The 24,043-nt window shown below is 28.9% G+C and overlaps 1 protein-coding gene across 1 annotated transcript in view; it reads right to left on the bottom strand.

The window, feature by feature from the left end:
* The window catches only part of LOC119609999 (putative uncharacterized protein DDB_G0289963), a 77,429-nt gene that overhangs the window by 3,525 nt on the left and 49,861 nt on the right, over positions 1-24,043 (bottom strand). The window contains exons 3-4 of the mRNA XM_037965059.1: positions 14,534-14,634; positions 1,900-2,008 (exon numbers count right to left, since the gene is read on the bottom strand). Coding sequence (XP_037820987.1) covers positions 1,900-2,008; positions 14,534-14,634 — 210 coding nt within the window. The remainder of the gene's footprint in view (positions 1-1,899; positions 2,009-14,533; positions 14,635-24,043) is intronic.

Here is a 24,043-nt window from a genome sequence, read left to right as displayed (position 1 = left end):
GGACAGCTAGAAATTCATATATAACTGTAATGGCAGTTAGTATGAATATTTGTATGAATGTAGAGGAATGTAGGTTAAATGTTGCCTGTATGTTTCTATGCACATATAAATACACAGCTGTGTAACCTATTTTAGAGCATTGACTTTATAACACCATTTATCTGTGAGAAATGAGGAGGTTGAAAGTGGGTAATGGAAATGAATGGTGTGGAGTAATGTTGTAAAATAAAAATTGAATTCAAAGAAAGTGGTGTATGGATATGTCTATGAAGCTGTGGGGTGGGATCTAATGATTTAGTAAGTTATAGTAAGTCAATTAGTTAGTCTATAGTCTAGTCTATATAGAATATGTCTATAGGTCTAGTCTAAGTCTAGTCTATAGTCTAGTCTATAGTCTGTCTAGTCTATAGACTGTCATAGTCTAGTCTATAGTTATCTATGTCGTATTAGTTATCAGTCTATAAGTCTATAGTCTAGTCTATAGTCTAGTCTATAGTCTAGTCTATAGTCTAGTCTATAGTCTAGTCTATAGTCTAGTCTATAGTCTAGTCTATAGTCTAGTCTATAGTCTAGTCTATAGTCTAGTCTATAGTCTAGTCTATAGTCTAGTCTATAGTCTAGTCTATAGTCTAGTCTATAGTCTAGTCTATAGTCTAGTCTATAGTCTAGTCTATAGTCTAGTCTATAGTCTAGTCTATAGTCTAGTCTATAGTCTAGTCTATAGTCTAGTCTATAGTCTAGTCTATAGTCTAGTCTATAGTCTAGTCTATAGTCTAGTCTATAGTCTAGTCTATAGTCTAGTCTATAGTCTAGTCTATAGTCTAGTCTATAGTCTAGTCTATAGTCTAGTCTATAGTCTAGTCTATAGTCTAGTCTATAGTCTAGTCTATAGTCTAGTCTATAGTCTAGTCTATAGTCTAGTCTATAGTCTAGTCTATAGTCTAGTCTATAGTCTAGTCTAGTCTAGTCTATAGTCTAGTCTATAGTCTAGTCTATAGTCTAGTCTAGTCTAGTCTATAGTCTAGTCTATAGTCTAGTCTATAGTCTAGTCTATAGTCTAGTCTATAGTCTAGTCTATAGTCTAGTCTATAGTCTAGTCTAGTCTATAGTCTAGTCTATAGTCTAGTCTATAGTCTAGTCTATAGTCTAGTCTATAGTCTAGTCTATAGTCTAGTCTATAGTCTAATCTATTCTCTAATCTATACTCTAGTCTATACTCTAGTCTATACTCTAGTCTATACTCTAGTCTATACTCTAGTCTATACTCTAGTCTATACTCTAGTCTATACTCTAGTCTATACTCTAGTCTATACTCTAGTCTATACTCTAGTCTATAGTCTAGTTAATAGTCCCGGCTATAGTCTATACCACAGTCCCTTACTTCTTCCACTTTTCGCAACACCCTGTTGACATATCTATAACTATCATTTATTGTTGCTGCTAGCAAAATGTTGCATTTTCTACATCTTTGTCTTCTTTTCTTTCAATTCACTCTCTCTTTTGCTCTCCTTTTCCAAATGTATGTGTGTGTTTTTGCTCCTTCTTGTGTCATTTCTAACCTAATTTATTATTTTTTTTTGCTAAAATAACATTTATATTGATAGCATTTTTCAAATTGTTGCACGAAAAAAAGCTAAAATTTCACACAAAAATTAAATGTTTTTGTTCACCGTTTTTTTAAAGCGAAAGTTGTTAAATTGTGCAACTAACAAAAAAACGTTTGTTCAAATAGATTTTTTTGATATTTAACCAATGGCATTTTGCAACGTATTGTTTGTTGCACAATCAAAAATTATTTTTTTTTTGTAATTTTAGTTTGTTATAGTTTAGTTAATTAATAGAAAAAATTTTGTTATGTTATATAAACAAAATTAAGGAGTTATGTTAGCTGTAACATACCAAAGTCTCTTATGTGCTTTTCCAGTCTATCGTTCTCTTCTTGTGATGATATGCTGGCCAAATGCATGCCATGGTAGCGACAGTATTGTGTGGCCTTAAACCAATTTGCCTAAAAGAAAGAAGGAAACAGAAATATAGTTTTAGTTGTGATAAAAGTTTTATATAATAAAAGTAACAAAATTATGTATGTAAAAAAGTTTGTGGGAATATTTTTATAACAATATAAATAAACCATAAAAATATGCAAAAAATAAGTACTGCCTCTACTTTTGAGTTTTATTACAACTCAGCTGTTAAATTATGTCAAAATATTGACCAATTTTTATATATTAGCTAGTAACCTATTTTCAATAGTGTAATATATAGCAAATTTTTATATTAGTTTACGTTATAACAAATTTGTTAACATTAATTATTCACATTTTATTTATGCAACCATTTGCCAATAAAATAAATGTAAAATATGTGCTAAAACTAAAAACATTATTCATTTATATTTTATTTGAATTTTATGGAATTTCTGTTGTAAGTTGTAATAGATTTTACCACCATTTAGAACGTATCAATTAGTGATATGAAAATTGTCAATATTCAGGTCATACCAAAATATTTATTAAAAATATATATATATTTTAAATGTTGTAGACCTTAAATATTGTATTAGTATGTGTTTTTAAATGTATGTCTGTTTAGGTGCAAATATTTGTTCATACCTGTCAATATTTATTTGATAAATCATATACATTAGGCATTTGGAATAATATATAGACATGTTTAATTAACCCTCGTTTAGGAAAATGGGGACTTTAAAATCTTTTCATTAATTCAATTAAATATTTTGTTAGACTTTGATTAAATTAAACATTTCATCTTTAAACTTCTTTTAGCTTAATAAAATTCTATTCAGAATATGTTTTCTTCAGAATTGTTTATTCGAACTATATGCTCCTTAAATTATATATAGTCTCTTTCGAAAGAAGCCTATTCATAGTTAGGAGTACATAGAGGGAAAAATGCGTTTTAAAATTATACTCCCCTGGTACGAAATTGACACCAAAGTGTTTATAAGTTTTCAATAACACCCGTTGTCAAAGTATGTACGAACAGTTGTCAAATCAATAACAAAAATATAAAAAATACACGACGTTATTAAAACAAACAAAAAATAATAAAGCAGAACGTTGCGTTTTCGAAATGACAACAATTCGTTGTCGAAATCATAACGATGTATTGTCGAAATGGCACAAAGCGTAAACGAAATGACAACAATGCTTTGTTGCAATAGCAACGATGCGTTGTCACAACTACAACGATGGTTGTCAAAATGATAACTGGCTGTTATTTAAATTTTATACTCATCCCTTGTCTAAATGTTAACAAATGTGGTGAGCTCACTTTTGACAACGGATTGTATCAATTTCCGTATTTTTCTACCGGTTTTTCCCTTAGTGTATATATGTTACATAAGATCTGAAAAAAAAAATAGTCTAGACTGTAGTCCGGAATGTAGTTTAAACTGCAGTCTAGTCTAGACTGGACTGTAAGCTTGACCGTAGTCAGGTCCCTGACTAGACTTTAGTATGCACTGTACTCTATAGAATAGTCTGGATTGTAGTTGTAGTTTAGTCAAAAATTCTAGAGAAAAGTCTAGTATATAGTCTAGACTACAATTTGGACTAAAACCTAGACTTTAGAGAGTACTCCGGCCTATAGACTATCTTATAGTTTGGAATATGGTCAAGTCTATAATCTTGACTTTACACTTCTTCGTTTTTTTACAGTAGATTCGAAAAAATACACCTATAGGTCCTTTTATTTGTGCGCTCCATTACCGGAATCTCTTGTGGGAATCGAACCCATGACCGTCGTACTGACAAACAATTCATAAGAAAAGTATACATTGGTCTCTGCGCTATATCTTTTATGGATTGTGTAAACTACGAGTGGTAACTCTATACCATCCAAGTTTTGCCTGTTTTATCGTACATGAACACCACTTCTTAGGCCAAGATCGACTAGTTTATTATACATTTTACGGTGATCGTTTCAGCCTTTGAATCATATATAAGTGTACATGTAAATGCAATGGACAAACGGAAGTCAATCGTCATGCATCAGAGGGTTAAATATTTGTACACACATTCGGTAAAGATCATATTATGAACAAGTAGATAAACTTGTGTCACAATAGTAACAGCAAATAATAATTATTAAATATGTATTAATAATGATCTGTAAACAAAATATCAATATTGCTTAATAAGTGTTTTTTTCGTTTTTGCATGACATAAATGTGTGTCCGAATGTGTTAATTATTTAATTCAACATACAAGAATATTCGTACAATTGCAGACAGCAATTCAATCGTAAAAACTTGATTTATTCTCCAGCTGGGCTATTGACTAAATTTTTTTATTAAAAATTTTAACAAACTTTTTTGCTACCAAAAAAGCTACACATTACAGATTTGATTGTAAAATAGGCTATATGTATGTATTTTTTTTTTTTTTTTTTTTGAAAAATTGTTTTAAACCGATATTTTGGAGTTTATCCAAATATCTATATAATTTAAATATTACCTAATTATTAACGAATTTCGCACAAATATCTTAATACAAAGCTTGTATTAATTAAACATTTTTAAATGTTTTCAGTACCTAATAATATTTTTAAATATATTTGACAGTTAAGGCATTTAGATTAATTTCTGTTTTATTTTTTTACACACCACCACGAAAAAAAAACGCTGTATAATTTATATGGGAATTTTAAAGCCAACAAAAAAATTTGTAAACAAATTGAAATTTACATATTAATAATAAACAAAATAAATTTATAGTGCAAATGCTTTAAATGATAATAAAAACAATTTGTTAAAAAGTGTTAAATTTTAGATAAACTAGGTCGCTGTATTTGATTTATACGCAGCTAATTTTTGAGAGTAAATAAATGCGTTTTTTAACACCATTTTAAAAAAGTACGATTGACCAAGGTCAGGATTTGTTGCTTTTTTTAAAGCGGGATTATGGACATCATTTTGTAGAAAAAATTGTCTTTAGATAGGACTTTATTTAGTCTATTTTACAGTCTAGTCTACAGACTAGACTCTGTAGTTTGGTCTACAGTCTAGTCTACAGACTAGACTCTGTAGTTTGGTTTATAGTCTAGTCTATAGTCTATAGTCTAGTCTATAGTCTAGTCTATAGTCTAGTCTATAGTCTAGTCTATAGTCTAGTCTATAGTCTAGTCTATAGTCTAGTCTATAGTCTAGTCTATAGTCTAGTCTATAGTCTAGTCTATAGTCTAGTCTATAGTCTAGTCTATAGTCTAGTCTATAGTCTAGTCTATAGTCTAGTCTATAGTCTAGTCTATAGTCTAGTCTATAGTCTAGTCTATAGTCTAGTCTATAGTCTAGTCTATAGTCTAGTCTATAGTCTAGTCTATAGTCTAGTCTATAGTCTAGTCTATAGTCTAGTCTATAGTCTAGTCTATAGTCTAGTCTATAGTCTAGTCTATAGTCTAGTCTATAGTCTAGTCTATAGTCTAGTCTATAGTCTAGTCTATAGTCTAGTCTATAGTCTAGTCTATAGTCTAGTCTATAGTCTAGTCTATAGTCTAGTCTATAGTCTAGTCTATAGTCTAGTCTATAGTCTAGTCTATAGTCTAGTCTATAGTCTAGTCTATAGTCTAGTCTATAGTCTAGTCTATAGTCTAGTCTATAGTCTAGTCTATAGTCTAGTCTATAGTCTAGTCTATAGTCTAGTCTATAGTCTAGTCTATAGTCTAGTCTATAGTCTAGTCTATAGTCTAGTCTATAGTCTAGTCTATAGTCTAGTCTATAGTCTAGTCTATAGTCTAGTCTATAGTCTAGTCTATAGTCTAGTCTATAGTCTAGTCTATAGTCTAGTCTATAGTCTAGTCTATTGTCTAGTCTATAGTCTAGTCTATAGTCTAGTCTATAGTCTAGTCTATAGTCTAGTCTATAGTCTAGTCTATAGTCTAGTCTATAGTCTAGTCTATAGTCTAGTCTATAGTCTAGTCTATAGTCTTGTCTATAGTCTAGTCTATAGTCTAGTCTATAGTCTAGTCTATAGTCTAGTCTATAGTCTAGTCTATAGTCTAGTCTATATTCTAGTCTATAGACTAGTCTATAGTCTAGTCTATAGTCTAGTCTATAGACTAGTCTATAGTCTAGTCTATAGTCTAGTCTATAGTCTAGTCTATAGTCTAGTCTATAGTCTAGTCTATAGTCTAGTCTATAGTCTAGTCTATAGTCTAGTCTATAGTCTAGTCTATAGTCTAGTCTATAGTCTAGTCTATAGTCTAGTCTATAGTCTAGTCGATAGTCCAGTCTATAGTCTAGTCTATAGTCTAGTCGATAGTCCAGTCTATAGTCTAGTCTATAATATAGTCTTTAGTTTAGACTATTCTATAGTCTAGTCTAGTCTATAGTCTAGTCTATAGTCTAATCTATGGTCTAGTCTATAGTCTAGTCTATGGTCTAGTCTATAGTTTAGTTTATAGTCTAGTCTATAGTCTAGTCTATAGTCTAGTCTATAGTCTAGTTTATAGTCTAGCCTATAGTCTAGTCTATAGTCTAGTCCATAGTCTAGACTATAGTCTAGTCTATAGTCTAGTCTGCAGTCTAGTCTATAGTCTAGTCTAGTCTAGTCAATAGCCTAGTCTATAGTCTAGTCTATAATCAAGTCTTAAGTCTAGTCTACAGTCTAGTCTAGTCTATAGTCTAGCTTAGTCTATAATCTGGGCTATACTCTACTCTATAGTTTGAACTATAATCTAGTCTACAATTGTGAGCTTTCCGGATGATTAATTAATACTGAAAGATTCTACTTTTTATAGCTCCTTCATTAAATTACTTTAAAATTCATTAAAAATAAAATAAAATTTTATTTTTTAAAAATAAAATAAAATTTTCTTGTAAGGAATTTTAATAGAACATTTGTAAAACATAATTGTTTCATTTATGTTTTGACTAAAAGATATTTAAAATGTTTATCAATGTCAATCATGTTCCCGTTATAACTTTGCAATTAAACATTCTGTCAACCTTCGTTATGTTTAATGTGGTTTTTCCAAAGAAATTTCATAAAATCTTTAACATTGTTTAACTCATATGAATATTAAACACCTTTTCATATAATTGATGTGGTTTTCCTTTTACACAACCTGTGTGTTGTGTTGCTTATTTCTATTAATTTTTTTTACATTTTACATTCTATTCTATCTGTTTTATTATAGTTACATACATAATTTTATTTATTCAAGTGAAAATTTAATATAATTGCTCCTGTTACTCCTTATCTTATTTGATTTGACTAAATAGTCTCATGTCACAGTCTTTTAGTTCAACCATTAAACAACTATCTATTCATCATTCTACTTTAGAACACATGGTCTGGTAGTTTTTATTCATTAACTTTTACTTATATAATTCTAACTGATTTCTTCTCCTTTGCAATTTTAAATACCATTGAAATTTGTGTTGTAATTCACTTTTAGTGGTATAAATATTTAAAATATACTTAATTAAGGTGAAATGTATTTGAACACCAAAAAACAGTGACAGTTGCTAAGTTGTTAGTTGAAATAGTTATTTGAAGATTTCAATGGGCCTTATTAAAAGAAGTTGTTGGAAGTACATATAATAGGGAAGGAATAGTTATGTTTTAAAGCATTTTTTGTTAAAATGGAAAATTTGTTAACTGTAATTAATTATTTTATGTTATATAACACTTCTTTTTTTAATTTTATAGAATTTTTTAAACTTTCGTTTAAGTATAAGATATTACATTTACCATTCCTCGTTGGGTTTTTACTAAACCTAAATATTTTGACCTTTACATATTTAATTATTTTCCTCTCTGATTTTCTAATTAACTGTTCAATAATATATTTAACAAATAATTATGCTTATTAATAGATTGAAATTGTAATTTATGGTACAGTTTTATAGCTCAAACGCTGAGAGCAAAATGTTAAAATAACAACAAAAAAAGTAGAAAAATAATAAAATAGTAAATTTGCATAAAAATAGATTTACATACCGAGATATAAAGTAGCAACAACAATAACAGCAGCAGCAAATATGTTTAGTTTTTATTTAATGGATATTTTAATAATTCAATATCAAGGTAATGGTAACAAAACAACAAATATTTACTATTTACAATACGTGTTAATCGAATATTTGAAATTTATTTTATAAAAACAGGTAAAAAATTAAATAATTATTAAGTTGGGGTCGAATTTTACATGAGCTGTATTAAAAGAAGTACAACTTTGGGAAATTCATTCTGAAACGTTGTAATGTACAGTTACGAAAATCAACCCCTCGCCTATAATGCTTTCAAAAGGAACTTGTTCACACTTAATAATTCTCAAAGAGAATACATTAAGAAGCCATGGATTGATGTCTCTATATAAGGTTCATATTGAAACAAGTAGTGGACCGATAGCCGAAGCGTTTATATCTTATAGAATTTTAATCATTAGCTAAAATCAGGTTCATTTAGTTGATATAAATAGTAGGTAGTAGATATCCGGTAGGTTGTTAGACGACAGGTCGTAGGTTGGATTCTCACCAAAGGCACTAACTAACTAACTACTAACTAACTAACTAACTAACTAACTAACTAACTAACTACTACTAACTAACTAACTAACTAACTAACTAACTAACTAACTAACTAACTAACTAACTAACTAACTAACTAACTAACTAACTAACTAACTAACTAACTAACTAACTAACTAACTAACTAACTAACTAACTAACTAACTAACTAACTACTAACTAAACTAACTAACTAACTAACTAACTACTACTAACTAACTAACTAACTACTAACTAACTAACTAACTAACTAACTAACAACTACTAACTAACTAACTAACTAACTACTAACTAACTAACTAACTAACTAACTAACTAACTAACTAACTAACTAACTAACTAACTACTAACTAACTAACTAACTAACTAACTAACTAACTAACTAACTAACTAACTAACTACTAACTAACTAACTAACTAACTAACTACTAACTAACTAACTAACTAACTAACTAACTACTAACTAACTACTAACTAACTAACTAACTAACTAACTAACTACTAACTACTAACTACTAACTAACTAACTAACTAACTAACTAACTAACTAACTAACTACTAACTAACTAACTAACTAACTAACTAACTAACTAACTAACTAACTAACTAACTAACTAACTAACTAACTAACTAACTAACTACTAACTAACTAACTAACTAACTAACTAACTAACTACTAACTAACTAACTAACTAACTAACTAACTACTAACTAACTAACTAACTAACTAACTAACTAACTAACTAACTAACTAACTAACTAACTAACTAACTAACTACTAACTAACTAACTAACTAACTAACTAACTAACTAACTAACTAACTAACTAACTAACTAACTAACTAACTAACTAACTAACTAACTAACTAACTAACTAACTAACTAACTAACTACTACTAACTAACTAACTAACTAACTAACTAACTAACTAACTAACTAACTAACTAACTAACTAACTAACTAACTAACTAACTAACTAACTAACTAACTAACTAACTAACTAACTAACTAACTAACTAACTAACTAACTAACTAACTAACTAACTAACTAACTAACTAACTAACTAACTAACTAACTAACTAACTAACTAACTAACTAACTAACTAACTAACTAACTAACTAACTAACTACTAACTACTAACTAACTAACTACCTAACTAACTAACTAACTAACTAACTAACTACTAACTAACTATCTAACTGACTGACTAACTAATACTCCAAAATTTTCCCCATTTCAAAGACACTTGCTAAAAAACTGCCTCTGGCTTTAGCACAAACCCTGACCTCTTACCTAAAAATGCACTTTTGCATATTTAACGTATTTCTATCTTAAAAATATTTTCCAATTAAGTGAAATTAGTTTCATTAAGATCATAATTATAGCATTAAGTCCTACTTTAATAACCATAAAACCAAAAAACCTTAAATTTTAAAATATAGCGTGTTTGAAACTAAGAAATAAATATCTTTTGAAACATAAAAAATTTTTATTACAGATTTAATGACCCTAAAAATATAAACAAATTCAGTACATTTAAATTTTGAAAAAACACCTTGTATCTAACTCTGTGTAGGGTGTTTTTTTCTATACTAAAGGTGTTAAAACTAATTCATTCAATTAAACAGATTAAAATTCAACTTTTTCAATTTTGATATTTTTTTTTCGCTTCATTTTTGGCTGTTTTACAAAAAGTTTTATTTCGTATACAATGAATTGCAAACAAGTTCAGACTGGCTTAACACTATAGTTTTTTTTTGTGATTTTGAGTTTAAAAATAAAAATTCAGTTTAAATTTGTTGTCTATATATTTTGTTGGACGAGTAGTATTTGATTTTTGAAATAAAACCTAACAAACCGCCAATAAATTATGGTCAATGAAACCAATAAACCGCTTTTTTCACTCTAAAATACTAGTTGTATTGGTATAAAATTGTTAGAAAAATAGATACCAGAGATACCTGAACAGGCACATCACCGTAATCTAGTTTAATAAGGTGGTACTTTTTATTATAGGGTGAGTTTATGTTTCAGATTTCAAAATACATTGCTGTATTTTTAACATTAAATTTTAGTACTAAATTAAAATGTTTAGTACTTTATCAGGTTTCAAATTCCCCTGACAAATAGCTCTATGACTGAATTTATTAGTTATTATACTTGGGATGGGAAAGTGCCGTTGACCTATATCTGTTCTAATGCAAATATTAACCATTTCGCTACAAGTTCGAATAAACTTCATTTAAAAATCTAGGGCAGACTAATACAAAACCAGAACTTATCTAATATAAAGATTAGGACGTAAATAAATTCTCGATATTCTATAAAATTTTGAAACTGCACCTATTTTTTTTGGATATTTGAGCTCTCACTTCTTATTTGTTTAGAATTATCACTGAACTTAATGTGATCTTTATTATCATACTTCTTATATGAATCCGCCCATTTTTTAGTATATGAAATACAAACTTCCTGAGCAGTGCCAATCTAGGGTCGTAGTATGCATATCGCAAGCTAAAGCAACTAGAAAACTCCTTTAAATGTTGGACCAATTTGACCTAGAACACTGTTATCCTCAGCCTTCTCAGAACCCACAATGAAACTCAAAAGTTTCACTTTAAATGTTGGGCTCATTTGACCTAGAATACTGTCATCCTCAGCCTTCTCAGAACCCACAATAAAACTCAAAAGTTCCACTTTATCATGCTCGATGTGATCACAGTTCTCATGCAGGAATAAGGAGTTCTAAATTTCAATATAGGTCCACACATAGTCCCATTTTGTTCTTATACATATATGTTTGTTTCCATATATTGGGAAGTTTTTAAGTTTTGTTTTGAAATACAAATATTTAAAAAATGGGCGTACTGGTAATACAGGGCGTGTCATCTTCCCTATAAAGTAAATAATAAAATTTGTATATCTAAGAAACTATAACAACTAGTGATTTACTTTGCGAATGTCTAAAACAGATATGGACTACGCAAAGTGGGCGGGGGATCACCCATATAAAGTAAGTACAAAAATTCATATATCTCACATCCATATGAACCATATTTGAAAAATAAATGGTTAGATAAGCGGTAATGAAAACGGGTTCTCAGTTGCCCGGCTCGGACATAGACCATTTTTGTGGTACTCCGATACGAGTATGCCAAAGATTCATAGATAACATGTTATCTATGAATGATAGCTGTCATCACAGGGCACTGTAAATTTTGTAATCACAATGAGACTTGGATTCTACTCCGATATCTAGGACATCGATTTCTGGAGGACACCTCAGAGTTATCTGGGTTTAGAATAGATAACCTAAACGCCTTTATAAGGCATTAGTGGCATTTTCGAGTCCAAGACTCTTTTTTTGTGTTTTTTTATCGCTCTCTGTCTGTCTTAATATCCATCTCTCAGTCTCTATTATTAATCCCTTTAATTTCTCTTTTCAATGCCTCTTACTATAACTTCCAATTATTTCAATATACTAACTGGTATAACAAGGGGAACAAAAGGACCCACTTGTTGCAGCCTGAATAACCACCCAACTAAGCAATAGTGGGCGTGACACTTCCCGTATTAAGTAAATTCCAAAGTGAGTATAGTATCAATATTTATACTTATTTAGGACACAAGTTGCTGCACTAGAAATAGTAGGCGTGGCACCACGCATTTGAATAAAAAAAATTGGTGTATGAGGGAATTTGTAAATTTTGACTTGTAGAACTATTAAATATCAATAGTGGACATACCACACCTTTTACAAATTAAACAATTAAGAGTGTTATATTCGGCTGTGCCGAATCTTGTATACTCACCATCAAAACATTCCCGAAAAGGAATGCTTCCTTATAAATAAACTTTTATATTTAAGAATTGATTTGGTCAATTATGGACCGATCCTCGTCAAATTTAAGCGTTAAAGCCATTTCTGAAGGGACCTTATCTGGGGGTAGGGCAATTATGAACCGATCCTTATAAAATTTTACAAAGCGTTTTAGGTTCCTATAAAATATGTTCATGTCGAATTTCATCGCTATAGATGTAAAAGAAGCATATATAGCGATGTTATGAGCGTTAAAGCCACAGTTATGAGCGTTAAAGTCATTTTCAGAAGGGGTCGTTATAGGGGGGGTAGGGTCAATTATGGACCAATCCATATAAAATTTTACAATCATATTATGGTTTCTATAAAATATGTTCATGTTGAATTTCATCGCTATAGGTGCTTCTTTTAGTCGGTTATGAGCGTTAAAGTAATTTTCTGAAGGGGACCTTATATGGGGGCTAGGCGAAATCGTGGACCGATATTGCCCATTTTCCCATTTACGAAACAAAATGCATCAATTAAAAGTATCTATGCAAAATTTCAGTTCTCTAGCTACTTCCATTTGGGTTCTATCGTGTTTTCGACAGACAGACAGACGGACGGACATGGCTAGATCGTCTTAGAATCTAATAAGGACCCAGAATATATATACGTTTATGGGACTTAGACGAATATTTCAATGTGTTACAAACGGAATGACAAAAACAATATACTCCCCATCTTTTTTGATGGTGGGTATAAAAATTTGTATATCTGGGAAACTAAAACGGAGTGTTCAAAGTATGTGTGGCTCATTATATGTATACATATGTACCTATGCCGAAAACGGAACCTATCGGGGAAACAAAAGGGGAACTTTACTGTCTATGTAAATATATATGTGGGACGACTAATGGTAAAACTTTTATGATGGGTCCAATAGAAATTTTGCTACTCTGAAATAAGTCTCCTTTGTAATGCTAGATTTCTGGTATATTTTATTTCAATTAGAAATTTCGAATTGGGTGTTCGAAATTAAACTTAAAAACTAATTAAAATTTTCAATAACATTTTATTATAACCTACCACAAAATTTAAACATTAATTAATTAAACAAGCATAAAAACATATTCAAAATTGCATAAAGCAACAAAAACAACAACAACACAGAACACAGCAGGTGAAGACTAACTTCAAAATATTCGAACATCACAACATAAAAGCAACAACGCCTTTATTTCGAAGCTTGATTTAAGTTGTCAGTAGACAATAACATTTTAATTGGAATTTTATTGTTGTTTCAGCTTTGTGTTAAAAACTAAATTTGAAGTTTTTTCCAATTTAACAAAAAAGATACAACATTTCAGAATATATCAGTAGTAGCACGTCAAAATGACTAACAATGGCTAAAAACCAGAAAATATTGCATAGAAGAAACATAAAGTTTTTTTTTTTTTTTTTTTCTCTCAAAACAAGAAAATTTTTACTACAAGTTATCAAGAGACACTAACGCGTTTGAAATGTGACCATGAACTTAGATATAGATCGTTTAATTGCAGCCAGTCGGGCAATGAATGGTAAAAATTTTAACAGGTTTAGAAAAAAAATATCTATTTTATTATTGACGTTAGAATAGAAATCTAGTTTTGTTGACATTTTTTGCATAAATTTTAATATGAAATCCAGAAATAAATAAATATTAGATTCTTATAAATTCTTCTATAAATTCTTTTTGTTTATTTAAAAGTATTTCATATAAATTTAAATAAAGTTTTGTTTTCCACTAGTAAGCCAACAAACCAACTGTTTGAATTTAAATATTTAGCCCCGTATTCATAAACATACAATAAACCTTTAATAACTTTATTAAGCACTTATGAATACATGGTTAAAAATGTGTTTGTTTCCCACAAAACCTACTTGCAACGAAAACGAAACATTGCATCTTTAAAGTTCAATTATTTAAATTAAATTCAAGTTGTTTGTTCAAGATCCGAGATACTGACTACTGCACTTACTGTTGCTGCTGCTTGGTAATATTATTTAAAAATTTATTAAATTTGGTTCTCTAGACATTTTGTGGGGGGAGGGTGTGTGTCTGTTTATTGGAATATCAATTAATGTAAAACATGTTGTTTGTATTTTTTTCCTTCATCGTTTTGTATTGTATTTTTCGAATAATGGAATGTTGCTTACCTTGAAGAAGATACCAAGATAGTAACGTTTTTCGCCCAGCTTTAAGAGTGGCATTGTCCATTTGTTCATGTACTGCATTTCATCTACACAATTTGGACAGTCTGTAAAAAAAAAAATTTAAATAAATATTTAATAAATTATTTAAATAATGTTATTGGTTTTAAATGGAGTCATCTCTAGCAGCTTTTGTTGAAACGTGCAAATATATAGATATACTTTACAATTAATGAATAAACCACAAAATTAGCAGCTGCTTCAAAAAATTACCCACTCATTAAGATTTTAAAATAATTACAGTAACGGGACTTAAATTGTTTTCACACTTATACGTTTTTTTTTTATTAGTACCATTTGAGGTACAAAAAAAGTACCACAAAGTTTTCTTTTATATACAAACGATATACATTTGTTTAATTTTATGTTTCTACGCAGAGGAAAAAGAATTTATACACGTCTGGTATCAAATTGACACCAAATTTTTCAATAACATCCGTTGTCAAGTATATACATACATACAACAACAACAACATGTAATGTAGACCACGCAACTTTGTCAATATTGCAACAATTCGTTGTCGCAATCTAAACTTTATGCACATTCGTTGTCTAAATGTTAACAAACGTGGTAAGCTTACTATTTACAACACATTTTGAGCTTACCACGTTTGTTAACTTTTAGACAACGGAAACTATGGGAAACTCCTCGAAAGCATGTCTGACAAAATTATTGAAGATTTGGATCCCGAAGACATCTGGATTCTTCAGACACACTTTGTATAGACTTTGTATGGGAGCTAGGGTCAAACGAGGCCCGATTTCTATGAAATTTGGCAAGGTCATCAAGGCTTGTATAAAACTTAGTTGTGCCGCTTTTTATCAATATACTACCTGTATATTTAAATATTTAACATAATTATGAGCTCAGACGTCCTTTTCGGGTTCTGTTGTATGGAGGCTAGGTGAAATAATGGACCGATTTTAACTATTTTCAATAGGCTTCGTCCTTGGACCGAAAAAGTAGTGTGTGCCAAATTTCATCCAATTATCTAACCTGCACCTTGAGCACAAGGTTTACATAGACAGCCAGCCAACCAGTCAGACGGACGGACATAGCTTAATCGACTCAAAAAACGATTCTAAGCCGATACTTTAAGGCGGGTATAGGACGAATAGTTTTGTATGTTACAAACATCAGCACAAACCCAATATACCCTCCCCACTAAAGTAGTGTAGGGTATAAAAAAAGCCTCAATTTATTTCAAGCTTTCTTAGAGATTGAACTTAAAGAGTTGTCATATATAGATGAGATTTCATCAAACAAATTTAGGAAAATTTTAGGGCTACAGCAAGGCACCGACTATCTTTATCAAATAGAGTGTGGCATGGTGCACTTTAAGTATTGGTAATAATTTCACTCACTTTATTTCGATTATTCTTAGAGATCAAACTTTAATAGTTATCGGAAGTAGATGGAATTTCATCAAACAAATTTAAGAGAATTTAAGGGACTTTGAAGTTCATTTTGGTGCTACTCAATTGCGTACTGGAGAGGGCGACTCTAGGGTATCCAACTCTATTGACTCACTAGAGAAATGTCGCAACATGTAGCAAAGTCGCACTGCTGTATCGTTACTTCAATGAAGGGTGTTCCTCCGATTTTAGGGAACTTGTTCTCGATATCCAAATATTTTCACGCAATAAACGTCTTTCATCAAGAAAGCATTAAAAGGGAAAAATTCATTCATACAGAATTATTCCACGATCTTTTCGATGAAGAAAGATCCTCAAACATATATCCGTTTATCCTCTCTCATAAAAACTATTTTTTTTAGTTCTAACACGTACCTTAAGAAAACTGGCTTTCATAAGGTTCTCAACTTGTTCTTTTTTATACTTTTTCTAACAAAATTCTTTAATGATATGTTCACACCAAAAAATATTTGTATGAAATGTCACCTAAACACATTTGAAGTATATAAATCTTTTGATTCTCATGATTTTTATAATTGCAAATATTTTTAGATAATGTAAATATTATAAAATAATTAAAAGTTTAGATTTTTAGTGGTCATGTCACTACATTAAATATTGCATTCGTGTGAACGTAGTTAAATCATTATATGCCAATGTTATGCTAACAAATATGTCTATTGTTACAGAAATTTAATATTCTATCAGGATATAAGAATGAACTAAGCTATTTGCATAAGTACTTTTTGAATTTTAAAAAATATATATTTTTTTAGTACTTTATTTTTTTTTTTTTATTATTTATTTTGCAAATTTTATATTTCATGTAGGAGTACAAACTTGACATTTATTTTATTTCTTTACTTAAGAAATATAAATCATTCTTCAAGAACGAAATAATTTTGTTAAAAATCATGTTTTCTTAAGTATTATTATATAATTTTAAGACAAAAAATATTTAAGACAAATAAATATTTTTTATTAAGAATATAAACATTAAGCTCTGTTAAGACGATTAGTTAAATAGTCCATACTGTGCTTTTAAAGAGTATTTTACAGCAACAATTGAAAAGAGACCTTAGATTATTCTACAAAAATGAATATGATTTTAATACTTTGACGTCATATATTCTACAAAAAAAAAAAAGAATATGATTATGGTACTTTGACGTCAAAGTGTTATTTAAATAAATTAAAAACTTGATTTATCAAAAAATTCATACATTTAAACTAATTCGCCAAAAATTTAACATATTGTTAGTTGGTTTATAAAACATTTTTTTTATAAAACAAATAATTTTTAGATTTACTTTAAATCACAATGAAATATTGAACACTTAGAGAATGAAATCATCACTATAATATACAGAAGCCGGTAACTACTTTATACTTTTTAAACAAAAGTAACGCTTTAAACAAAAGTATAGCTTTTTGCTACGTTCACACCTATCAAATAATTGACGAAAAAGAAGTAACTACAATTTTTTATAAATTTTGTTTTGATCTTACGTGGTTTTAGTAAAAGCAAATTATGTTGAAGTGATAACTCTAAAACTTTATTTGAAAAACTCAAATTTTGCTTATGCTACGTTCACACCAAATGAAATAATTGACGTAAAACATGTGACCACTATTTTTCTTTTTGTTTTTTTTTATCTTACATGATTTTAATAAATGCAAATTATGTTGAAACAAATAATAAAGATGTTCTAAAGTGATAACTTCATTTACGTCAAATATTTGATAGGTGTGAACGTAGTATCTTTAAATTATTAAAGTACCAAAACGTAATGTAAAATTCTTTAAAATCTTATAACTCTGACGTAACATATTTATATAACATAAGCCATTTAAAATAAAGCTTAATAGAGTAAAAAGCTTAATTTTTTGGTTAATTTAAAAAAAAGTTAAAAATGTTATTTTTTTTTATTTGCCATTTACTTTCATAATTTTAAGTTAGTGTTTCTTTTTTTTATATTATTAAATAAATCAAAATTTTTAAATACTGGTTTTATATAACAAAATTATTTTTTTATTATTTTTTTTAATTTAAACAACTTTTATATATAAAAAAAAACGAACTAAACCTGAAGTACTAATTAAATTAGCAGTTATTTAAAAAAAAAAAACAGAAACCAAATTTCATAATTCTTAATAAAAAGGAAACTAATTACAATTTTTGAAATTAGTTTATGATAAAATGAAATAATATTACAAATTAGTTTTTATGTTAACACTAAGTGACCGGTTTATAAAAAAATGTCTGAAATAAGCAACTTTTTTGATTTCAAAATTAAGTGTTTATATTGCAATTGTCATTTGTAACTGTGGTATTTAATGTTTAAATGCAGTTTTTTTGTGATAGCATTAAACACTGTGACATGTAGTAATGGTTACCATGTTAAACAAAAAATGCGTGTGAGTTTTCATAATAGCTGGTATTAATGGCAAATAATTTACCAAACTTGTAATTACCTAAAGTTTTACAAAAATTCTTTAAAATGTTTAACAAATACTTTAGAAATAATTGACGTAACTAGTGATCCCATTGTTTAAATATTTTACGTTAAAAATATAACTTCTAACAACATAAAAACATTTAAAAGATTTTTAGTTAAAATTAAACACATGCGTTATACATATATCAGCAGAAACTACATTACAAGAGAAAAATTTTCATTTCAGGCATGAATTTCTACATGGTTTTAATGAAAATTTTCATTAAAAGTCAGTCATTCATTTCATTAATGGTGAATGTTTCATTAATAATATAAATTTTCATTCCACACCACCTTTATGAAATCACATCATTAATGTAATGAAATTAAACATTATTTCAATGAATATATTTCATAAATTTAATAAAACATGTTCATAGTAATAATGATTATTGGCTTATAATTTCTACTTTAATGGCATGACATGTTTGCATTAATCGTATGAAATATTTCATGCATTTCATAATTATTTTTCATATATTTTCAGTGCATACATGAATGCAGTTTTTTTGTGAAATTTTAAGAAAATCGCTAAATAAATGCCATATTATTAAAGAATTATTTCATTAGATGAGCAATTAAAGTTAATTGTAGAATATTTCTAATGAAAAGTTCATTACTAGTGCAATGAAACGCAAAATTTTCAAAAAAAATAAAAAAATGCATAATGAAACTTTTCATTCCACACATGAAATTCTGTATTGTATTAATGAAATTTTACATATTTCTAATGAAAAACTTTTAAAGAAGTTTACTCACTAACCTATGGATAGTAGACTAGTCTATGGATTAATCTATTGACTAGTCTTTGGATTAGTCTATTTACCTAATCTAGTTCATAGTCTATGAACTAGTTAAGGCAATGCTATTGACTACGCTATGCGCCAGTCTATGGTCTAGTCTATTCATAGTCTCTGCCGGTGCTTCGACTAATCTATTTACTGGTTTATTGACTAGTTTATGCACTATTCTGTTGACTATCCTATATACTAGTCGATTGACTAGTCCATGGATTAGTGAACTGACACTACTATGATCTAGTGAACTGACTGTACTAGGATCAACTCGATTGACTGTACTAGGGACTAGTCGATTCCTGATTCGAATTGCTGCACAGTTGAAGAATATCTAAGTAAAGGGAAACAAATCTGTCATTTCTAAATGTTTGGTCCGATGTATTACTCATGCTTTAACGGGAAGTGTTTTAAAGTTTAGGTTTTCAATTGATACTTTATAAAACCACAAGAAGCGGATCCATAGATCCCTAAAGTAAAGCTATGAAATATTTAAAACGATTTAAATTGTTCATTTCTTAGCCGAGGTAATTGAAACTTTAAAGAAGAAGTTTCAAAAAAATCGGCAGATGTTTGGTTTAGTTTGATCATGTACTAGATGTTATATATAGTAAAATCTTTTAAATAAGAACAGAACACTTTTAATAGTTCACATTCCTACGTTAAAGGTTCGTTATGAGTAAGTTAAGTAAGTATCAAATTCACAGTTAAGTAAAAATTTAAAAGACTTAATCTCTAGGCATATGAAATCGTCGGACTAATCGTTAAGAAATTACAAATGTCTTTCCCGTTTTCTTGAAAACTCTACTATATTCGTTAGAACCTGATAAGTCCAATCCAATTTTGTAGACTTCATGCGAAAGTGAAAGACAAAAGTATTCGATATAACATATAGAAGACAAGTTTTAAAATGATTCATTAATTTGTACAATTTATCGAAAGTTTATAATCAAAATATTCAATACAAAATGAAATAAATGAATGCTATAAAGAAGGGCTTTCAATTTTTCGTTATGGTATTTCCCATACGTAGGCGTTTAACAACTTTTACCCTTCACTTCACACCTATAGGTAGTTGTCAAGCCTACTTTGGCTTTTTTTCTATTTTTTATTGGATGCATTAAAACCTCTAAAATATCATTAGTTTATTTAAAAGGCAGTTAGTAAATAACTTTTTATATAAAAAAAATAATTTAAAACTTCATAGTATTCAATCAAAAAAACACTTTGACACATGACCTTGTAAAGCAAACGGCCAAAGAAGTTGAAAAAAAAAAAAAAAAAACACAAAATTTGATTAATTGCGGTCATTATGAGCGATTGGCGTAACAAAATTATTTAATTACGTTTATTTTTTTCACATTATTAAATATTTCAAAATGTTCTTAGTTTTTCGTTACATTAAAGCATATGAAGGTTAATATTAAATATATTTTTTAAATTATGAGTTTTAAGCTTTTTTTCTTCGACTTTGTTCACATTATTTCATAAAAAATAGAAATAAATAGAAAAATTTGACAAAATATTTCCTTATTGCTTAAGAACAGGCTTTAAAATGTATTTTAAGAACTAAGAATTGTTGAAATAACATTTTTATTTGAGAATTTTTGGCAACATTTTATAGTTGCAGTTTCCGCAACATGATTTGTGTCTGAGGAAATGTTGCACATAAAATAAGTTATAAGGAAGTAGAGGGAAAACTTTATTATAGAAGTTATTTCTGGAAAAGAATGCTAGACAAATTGGAGAAAGAAACAATTTGATTTTGTACGAAAACAGTAGTAATCATAAAAGATTTTGTCTCTTGCTATATGATTTATACAGTCGAAATCAGTGATTGGCCCCCATAATAGGCAGGAACCGAAGATTACTTAAGATTACCCTTGATTTGATTTTTATAGACATTTTTTGGTCTTTTACACTTTGTACTAGGCCACAGCTACTTACTCTTAGAGCCGGGCAAACTATCCCCTCCTGCCTATCTCGGGTTTCAGCAGATCTTTAATAATGTTTCAGTTACATATCCACTGCTTCGCTTAATTGCGTGTTGACATATTTTGATACAAATATGTATAACTTTTTTAAAAGAAATAACTTAATTTATATGAAATATACAATTAAATGACATTAAGTAGTTTTAAGTATATAATTAAGAGTATTTAAGTAATGTATAAACAATTTATTTTATAAAATCATAACACTTACTATATAATTAATTCAAAGGGTAATGGAATTAAAACTCAACGTGAAATTGATACTTTAAAACTGCATATTTAGTAATAAGAATTTCAATACTACTATACAATTTGGATCATAAATTGCTGTTATTAAAGAGTAATGGAAAAGGTGTTGAAATTTAACATAATAATAACAAAATCTGTTAATAACACATTTGATATTATAACAATATTATTAAGAGTGTTAAATAAATATATATTAGGGTGTCCCGTGGACCAAATTCTTTTGTAGGAATACCTCTATTAAATCCGAAGAAATACACCTAGGCCTCTATTAGGCCTAAGGACTAGACTTTAGATTGGTCTGGGGACTAGACATTAGACTAGTCTAGCCATCAGGTGAATGTTTCTTTTTATTTTTAGGCAAAAAAGAGGAAATAATATAGAATACCATCGAGAAATCGGTTTAGCTGCTGTTATAAGTGTTGCATAAAGTGGGCGTTTAAAAAGGGGCGTGTCATCAAAATTGTTTCATTGTTTTGTCTATCCTGCAGATATATAATTTGAGACTTGTAGATTAGTCTGGGTCTTTGACTAGTCTGGTGACTAAACTTTAGATTAGTCTAAGGACTAGACTTTAGATTAGTCTGGGGACAAGACATCAGGTGAATGTTTTTTCTTATTTTAAGGCAAAAAGGAGGTAATAATATCGAATACCATCGAGACTAGACGTTCATTGAAATCGGTTTAGCTGCTGTTATCAGTGTTGCATAAAGTGGGCGTTATAAAAGGGCGTGTCATCAAAACATATCGTTAAGTTTTATTAAAATCGTTTCTGCATTTTGTCTATCCAGCAGATATATAATTTTAGACTAGACTATAGACTAGTCTGGGGACTAGACTGTAGACTAATCTGGGGACTAAACTTTAGATTAGTCTAAGGACTAGACTTTAGATTAGTCTGGGGACTAGACATTAGACTAGTCTAGCCATCAGGTGAATGTTTTTTCTTATTTTTAGGCAAAAAAGGAGGAGGTAATATCGAATACCATCGAGACTAGACGTTCATTGAAATCGGTTTAGCTGCTGTTATCAGTGTTGCATAAAGTGGGCGTTAAAAAGGGGCGTGTCATCAAAACATATCGTTAAATATTATTAAAATCGTTTCAGCATTTTGTAAATCCAGCAGATATATAATTTTAGACTAGACTTTGACTAGTCTGGTGACTAAACTTTAGATTAGTCTGGGGACTAGACATCAGACTAGTCTGGGTTCTAAATTATTGATTTGTATGGGAACCAAACTAAAAACTAATCTGGAGGCTAGATTGTCAACTAATTTGCGGACTAGAGTGTATATCAATCTGGGATCCAAATTAAAAGCTTAGATACTAAAAACAGGCAAGAATATAGACCTATAAGAGGCCTAGACTATTAAGTAGTCTGGCATAGGTTATAAACTAGGCTTTAGGCTACGGAGCAGGCTATAGACTAAGAGTTTAGGCTATATAAATAGTGTAGGTACTAAGCTCTAGACTAGTTTATGAACTAAACTATTAACTCATATATTAGGCGACGGGATTATAAACTACTTAGTATAGGAAATAAACTTTAACTACTAATGGAGGCTAACTATCATCTATCAGGGAGGGACTATAGACAAGTTTGGCAACTAGCCTATAGACTAATCTGGGGACCATACTGTAGACTATAGACTACTAGACAGTTGATTTCCTATGAAATAGGCTAATCTATGCATTAGACTATAAACTACTATGGGTCTAGGTTATCAGGAGACGGGACTATAAACTAGTCCAATATTATCAACTATTCTACAGATAAGTGAGCGGACCCATCTTTAAAATTTTTCACTAAAAATTGTATTTTTCACTAAAAATTAAGATTTCCACTAAAAATTTAAATTTTCACTAAAAATTTAAATTTTCACTAAAAATTGAAATTTTCACTAAAAATTTAAATTTTCAGTAATAATTGAAATTTTCACTAAAAATTGAAATTTTCACTAAAAATTGAAATTTTCAGTAATAATTGAAATTTTCACTAAAAATTAAAATTTTCATTAAAAATTTAAATTTTCATTAAAAATTTAAATTTTCATTAAAAATTTAATTTTTCACTAAAAATCCAATTTTTCACTAAAAATTCAAAGTTTTGCTGAAAATAAAATTTTTCACTAAAAATCCATCTTTTCACTAAAAATTTAATTTTTCACTAAAAATTAAACTTATCGCTAAAAATTCAAATTTTTCCTGAAAATAATTTTAAATATTTTACAAAAAAATGGGCATAAACTGATGTGCCAACCAATATCTGATATATCTCAGAATGCATTCTAAGGATACATAAAGAATGGTGCCAAATATTAGGTAAATTGTTGTGTGTTGCGTAAAAATTTGGTTTTATAACTGTTTAAAAGAAATTTCGAAAAAATTGCATTGTGCAAATGAAAATATGAAGGAAAGTGTAAAATATTTGCATGCCAGGTCAAAGGTTAAACTATAAAATGTTTGATATTTAACATAAAGAAGTAAGAAGTCTATATACGACTTT

This window comes from Lucilia sericata, unplaced genomic scaffold, assembly GCF_015586225.1.
Source record: "Lucilia sericata isolate MDLA Ls3-8-SP2 unplaced genomic scaffold, ASM1558622v1 Contig001102F_arrow, whole genome shotgun sequence".
NCBI lineage: Eukaryota > Metazoa > Arthropoda > Insecta > Diptera > Calliphoridae > Lucilia > Lucilia sericata.
This window is presented reverse-complemented; position numbering and strand designations above follow the sequence as displayed.